At 31.9% G+C, this 6,966-nt stretch overlaps 1 protein-coding gene across 1 annotated transcript; it reads left to right on the top strand.

Annotated features, from left to right (window-relative positions):
* The first annotated feature begins 3,151 nt into the window (after nucleotides 1-3,151).
* Nucleotides 3,152-5,379, top strand: LOC127115923 (WAT1-related protein At1g25270). The gene is made up of 7 exons (XM_051047339.1): nucleotides 3,152-3,385; nucleotides 3,488-3,550; nucleotides 3,666-3,782; nucleotides 3,938-4,184; nucleotides 4,435-4,593; nucleotides 4,697-4,848; nucleotides 4,944-5,379. Exons 1-7 carry the CDS (start codon nucleotides 3,192-3,194, stop codon nucleotides 5,209-5,211), a joined length of 1,200 nt encoding a protein of 399 aa, XP_050903296.1. The 5' UTR covers nucleotides 3,152-3,191; the 3' UTR covers nucleotides 5,212-5,379.
* Nucleotides 5,380-6,966: the final 1,587 nt, after the last annotated feature.

The raw sequence follows: 6,966 nt of genomic DNA on the forward strand, positions 1-6,966 counted from the left end.
AGAAACCTCCATAGTATCCCATCTATTTATTTTCAAACAAACGTCGTCATCTTTAATAAAAGAGAGAAAGAAAATTGGAGGGAGTTCAAGACTGAATTAATTAGAACATCCCTCCGTTTAAGCTCACAAACCTATTCTACTAAGAAACAAGCCGCTTAGTCATCGCCTGAGGAAGAGGAGGATACCAAGTCCCCACTTTTTTAGATTAACACTAACTAGGAGACCCAAATACTTGAACGGGAATAAACCTATTTTACTGTGTAAAAATTCCTCAGACACAACCATATATCCCTCTCCATATTAATCCCAAAATACTACTCTTACCAAAGTTAATCTTAATCTCCAAAGTGTTAAGGAAAAACAAATATAAAGAAAAAAAAAATCCAATCACAACACAAAAATATAACGTGAAAACTAAAAAATCGGAGAAAAAACCACGGTCGTTGTCAATAGACAACCAAAGAATAACACTATACCCTCAACTAACTCAGACTCCCAATACACCCACATCCTCAAAAACAAATATTTAACTATATCTCACAACACTCTAATACAAAAGTATAAAAGAACAAAGAAAGTCAAATACAAGTTTAAAATGCTTTTGACTGGTGCATCTTGGAATGAAGAACTCGGGTCCTATATATAGCCTTGGACTCCCTATTCCTTCACAACACTAAGCGATGTGGGACTTCAAATAACTTGTATTCTATATATAGCCTTGGACTCTCTCTCTTCATTCATAAAATTAAGTGATGTTAGACTTCTTCAACATGTATATTTCAACCAACCCCAACAATCTTCACCTTGATTGAAAATAATACATAAGCTTTCATTGTTTTCACCGACAATCATACTTCACCATAATGAGTATCAACATGTATATTTTCAATCAACCCCAACACAAAGATATCTCAATGCTCTTAAGAATAACTACAATAGATAGTACACTATCCACCAACGAAACTGCTACAGTCAAAGTGTGGTCCGCAAACTGAAGATGATACACCTCTAAGTCTATCGTTCCAACTCTAAAACCTAGAAAAAACCCCAATGGAAATCAATGTTCTCATAGAAGTATTGAAGCCCTCCACAACCAGCAAATACATGAAAGACGCGAGAGGATCCCCTTGCTTAAGAACCTTTTGAATACTATCCTCCTCAGTTGGAAAACCATTAACCAACAACGAGAGACTGTCCAAGAAAACACACTCTAATCCACAACATCCACCTCTCGTTGAACCCAAACATAACCAACATATACTCCAAAAAATGGCCAACTAATTGAATCGTAGCCTTCTCAAAATTAACTTTAAAAACAAAACACTCTCTTTTAGACACTATAGGCAAATCCACCACATATTTCAAAGCCACCACACTATCTGCCTTCTATCTACCTTTGATGAACACTGACTTCTCGGGGGAGATAAGAGAATCCATAACCCATGCCAACTTAGCTTCCAAGACTTTAAACACTAACTTGTAAAGAGAACCAAGAAGAAAAATAAGTCTGAAATCTCCCAACTCTATTGGAGAACCCACTTAGGGACGAAAGTCACAAAAAAATGATGTCAAACTCTTGAGAAGTGAAACATTAACATGGAATTGGTCAAACATAACATAGATATATGACTTCAAAACATACCATTACTTTTTATAAAGAAAAATTAAATCCATCAGGCCAGACTCCTACAACCATTTATATCCTTCACAACCACATCAATATTTATGGGAGTAAAATCAAAATAAATGAGGCTAGCCTTAACATGCAAAAGACACAGGAGAAGAACCTCATTCAAACAAGGATTACTCTCCATAGAATCTAAGAACTGCTCCTTAAAAAACTTTAACACCTCACCTCTCACCTCGTCCACCTACTCCACCCAACGATCATCCACACAAATAACAATCACATTGTTTTTCTAGGACCTAATCTTCAAACAGGCATGAAAATAATATGTATTGACATCCCCTTCTTTTAACCAAGATGCCCTAGACCGTTGGAACAACTGAGCGTCCTTACAACACAGAAATTCACCAAGCTCTTGGAAAACACTCAACCTAACACCCCAATTAGTTGGCGAAAGATTTAATTTGTCTCTTCTGCATTGATCCTAAATATTATGGTTATCCCTACACCTCTTGATTCTTAAGTCAATCTTTCCATACACCTCTTTATTCCACACTTTAAGAAGCTTCTTTAGGGCATTTAACTTATCTTTGAGAATACCAACCATCCAACCCTCATACTCTCTCGAACTCAAACATTCCCTAACCACCGAGTCAAAACTAATGTTACCTAACCAAAAGTTGTTGAACCAGAATGGTTTGGGCTCCCAAAGCTGGAAAGAGTACTTCACAACAAACGAAAAATGATCAGAAACGTCCCTAAGCAATGCCCACATGCTCCATTGATCCCACTCCTCCACCTAACCTAGAAAAGGAAACACGTGATCCAACCTTTTCATAAACACTCAATTGGCATGGAACTAAATAAATTTTCTACCTAACGGAGCAAGACCCACCAAACTCATGGCCTCAATGAAGGTCCCAAACTAAATAAGCTCTGTCAAACCCGATTCTGAGGCCCTTGATTGTACCTCTTTCTTTCTGAGGGTCTAAGGACAACTTTAAAGTCACCAAAGACGCACCACATATTACCCTGAAGTCGTTGCCTCACAAGAACCATATGAAAAATTAATAATTAATAAGAAATTAATATTTAAAATAATAATAACAATTATGAGAGGAAAAAAATAAACATTAATAACAAAAAAATAATATGAAAATGTTTGATATTTGAAGTGTCTAATCCCCATTCCTCCAATATAGTAGCACTATATGCTTATAAAAAAAATAGAACTATATGTCTAAGTACACCTGCTCACGTGTGATATTGTAGTTGCACACTTGCACTAACACACTGTTACACCAAATTAAGATTTTACTTCCTCAACCCATAACTTCAATTTCATTTATATTATTATTTTATGACTCCATATGTTGTGTAACATATTTGACTAAACTGAAAAAACAAAAAGCATAGCTTTATATATAGAATTGGAAATCTGTGTTCTCCACTTAGACACCATTTACTTTATATAAACTATTCATCAAAAACTTCTATATAATTTCACATCATTTTATCTAATTTATAACATATATTTTGAGAGAGAAAAAACTAGTACAAAAAAATGAGAGATATAGGAAAATTAGTGCATGGATTGAAACCAGCTTTGATGATGTTAATGGTTCAAATTGCATTTGCTTCTGTCAATGTTCTTTACAAACTTGCAATTAACAATGGAATGAGTGTTAGGGTTCTTACTGCTTATCGTCTCATTTTTGCAGCAGCTACTACTATTCCACTTGCTCTTGTTTTTGAAAGGTTTCATGCATTCATATTAAACTAATTTTTTGAGTACAATATTTGTTAATTAAGTAACTAATTAATTACTAACTTTGTTAATTAATTCTTATTTATTTACAGGAATAACAGACCAAAGCTTACATGGAGGGTTGTTTTTATGTCATTCTTTTGTGGTTTATTTGGGTAAGTAACATTATGTAAGCTCCACCACTTTTCAAATTTCCACTACTTTTTTGCTTAAGAATTTTAATTAACATTTTTTTTTCTGCATGATTAAAATCATATAAATTTTTTTCAGAGGAAGTTTATTTCAAAACCTATATTTCGAGTCATTGGCATTGATATCGGCAACATTTGCTTCCGCGGTTTATAATCTCATTCCGGCCGTCACTTTTATCTTGGCAGTCTCTTTCGGGTATGTACTAAAAACATAACTCCGCGAAAAATAATTTGAAATTTGTTCGAATTAGTTGAATATTGTTACAAGTTAGTTATGATTTGTCGTCATGTATAATATCGTAATAATAATAATAATATTTTTTTTTGTTTATTTTGCTTCAATTTTGTTAGTTATGAAAGATTGAATTTCCAAAGAGCAGCAGGAAAGGCTAAGGTGTTAGGAACAATAACAGGAATTGGAGGGGCAATGATGTTAACATTTCTCAAAGGTGTTGAAATTAACATTTGGACATTTCACATTAATCTCTTGCATAAGGGAAAAAATGGAACAATAAATGATGACTCTGGTAGTAAATTGTTGGGTATCTTTTTTGGTCTTGGAAGTTGCTTCTGTTTTGCATTATGGCTCATCATTCAGGTAAAAATCCTCAAAAAAATAAAAATTACTTACACTTTACAATTTATGTTTCAGATGATAGAAATCGTAGAGACGGAGTCCGAAAATTTTGAGAAATTCAACTAAATATTTTTTTAAAATATACATAATTTTTTTTTATATAAATTGCATTTTGAATCTATTGAATTTTTTTACGCGTCTGAATCAGGATTCTGACTCCGATAATGCTGCTTAAATTACGATTTTAACCGAATACATGGAATTTTTGTAGGCTAAAATGAGCAAAGAATATCAAGGGCACTATTCAAGTTCAGCATTGATGAACTTAATGGGAGCAACTCAAGCTACAATTTTTGCTCTTTGTATGGAGAAAGATTGGAGCCAATGGAGATTAGGTTGGAGTATTAGGCTTCTAACTGCAGCATATTCAGTATGTGAAATGTTACTAATTAGTTACTTAATTATAAATTATATCTTAATCTTTTTTGTTAATATTAATATGTAAGTTAAATTGGTTTTGTTTTTTTTTGTAGGGAGTTGTGGCCTCTGGATTAATGATTGTTGTGATTGCATGGTGTGTAGGGATGAGAGGTCCACTATACGCCTCAGTTTTTAACCCTTTGATGTTAGTGTTAGTGGCCATTGCTGGTTCTTTGATGTTGGATGAGAATTTATATTTGGGAAGGTACAGATACATGTTAATTATACATAAGTATAAGATTAATGTTGAATCAATTATAGTATTAATCCTGATTTGATTTTTGAAACATGTATGTGTAGTGTAATTGGAGCAGTGTTGATAATGGTTGGATTGTACATGGTGTTATGGGGCAAGAGCAAAGAAATGAAAAAAGTGACTCATTTAGAAATCACTTCGGATACAGAAAAAATCGAGATTGTTGTCTCGTCGAACACCGAAGATCGCAATGACATTAATCGCAACAACAACGTCGACAACAATAACAAGATTGAGAGCAAGATTGAAGGACAAGAAGCTGAAAATAATGGAAAAGAAGAATTGGTTTCAAGTCTTCAAGTGAAGTCTTGAAAGATGTTAAAAATTGTTATAGATGTTAAATATGATTGTAGTTATTTTATAACTTTAGTTTTAGTTGCTAATTGATTTTGTTCTTCAATCATTCAATGTTAACCTATTTCATCTTGAGTACTTTTCACATGAAAAAATAAAATTAAAGTGGTGAGTCTCAAGTATCAATTTTATGATTTCTTGTTAAATATTGTTGTAGCTGATTTTTGTTTGATTAGATTGTCATATGACTTCTAGCTTTTATTTTTTCTCTTAGGGTATCTAACTACATTTATATTAACGAAAAAAAATGTAATCTTTGAGTTGGATAAGATTGTATTGAGAACAAAACTCTTAGTAGTTTTTATATTATTATATTATTAAAAATTGAATTCAAGATTTCTACTTAAATTAAAAGAACCTTGTATTATGTTATTGAAGGTTACTGAGTTTACTTTAAATTATTTGAATTATATATATATATATATATATATATATATATATATATATTCAGCATTTTTATATTGACTATGATTATACATCCTTCCAAATAAATTTATCTTTTTTCAATAATAATTAATTGATCAAAACTTCACCTTTAAATATAAATAAATGAGATGAAATGGATTTTTACATGCGCTCGTACAATTTAGTGTCCTCACACACATGATTTGTTTTACATTTCTGCAAGTGTGACTTATATCGACGTTGTCTATAATAAATACTTCACGATTTCGAGAGGATTTATGAGTACAATTAGAGGCATCTTATTGTGTTTAGCTCTACTCTAAATTAGCTGAAGGTAGTATATGAAAGACGAGACACGTGGCATAAAGCAACAATTTATTTTAGGTGATTTATTTGCATCCTTACTGATATTAATTTCATAATACTTATGTTATACATTTACTAATATCTCATCTTAACCATTTTCTGGCATGAATCCTCCAACATTTTCTAAGTATCGTCGACTCAGAGTGCGTGTTCGATTTTTCCACTCAGGGGTGATCTAGCGACTGAGACATGCACACTTTTTCTTATAAAAAAATAAGATATTTGTATCAGTACCTTGCTATCCAGGATTGTTAAAAATATGAGAGTTGAAAAAAGAAATGATTGTTTTCTTTTTCTGTGTTGTAAAATCACAAGGTGGTTTGCCTTATTGATTTAGTTAGAAGTCATTGTATAGAAGCTATGTATAGGCTTGTACAATATTCTAGCAATAGTAAAATATCCTATAATAGTAAGGGGATTAGATGTACTCTCAGATTATGAGGGGAACTAGTATAAATCTCATGTGTTCTTTATTTTTTCGCACATTACTGTTTTTATAACCTAACATCGAACCAGTAAAATAAGGACACACTCCTCTAAAAACCAGAAAATTTCAAAGTACCTAATTCACCCCCTCTTAGGTGCACTCTTTACTTACAACTCTCTGAGTTTTTTTTTCATTGTTGTTGTTATTTGATTGATCGCCCTCTATTATTTTCCATCAAAACTGTCGTCTTTTCAAAACATCAAGAACATGTTAGTTTTTTTTTCTTGGTATGAATATATCTAGAAAACACAGAAACAAATATGAAAATAATCAAATTTATAATGTATTGATATATGCAAAATTGCTTTAATTCTAAAAATGATTGAATTTGATTATTTTTTACGAAATTAAATTTATGTGTTTATTATATTATTAATTGTCTGTTTTATACTTTTTTTTACTTTAAATAATTAGGTGATGCACATGGAAAAAACTGAAATTGACATATTGATGCT

Source organism: Lathyrus oleraceus, chromosome 1, assembly GCF_024323335.1.
Source record: "Lathyrus oleraceus cultivar Zhongwan6 chromosome 1, CAAS_Psat_ZW6_1.0, whole genome shotgun sequence".
In the NCBI taxonomy this organism is placed as follows: Eukaryota; Viridiplantae; Streptophyta; class Magnoliopsida; order Fabales; family Fabaceae; genus Lathyrus; species Lathyrus oleraceus.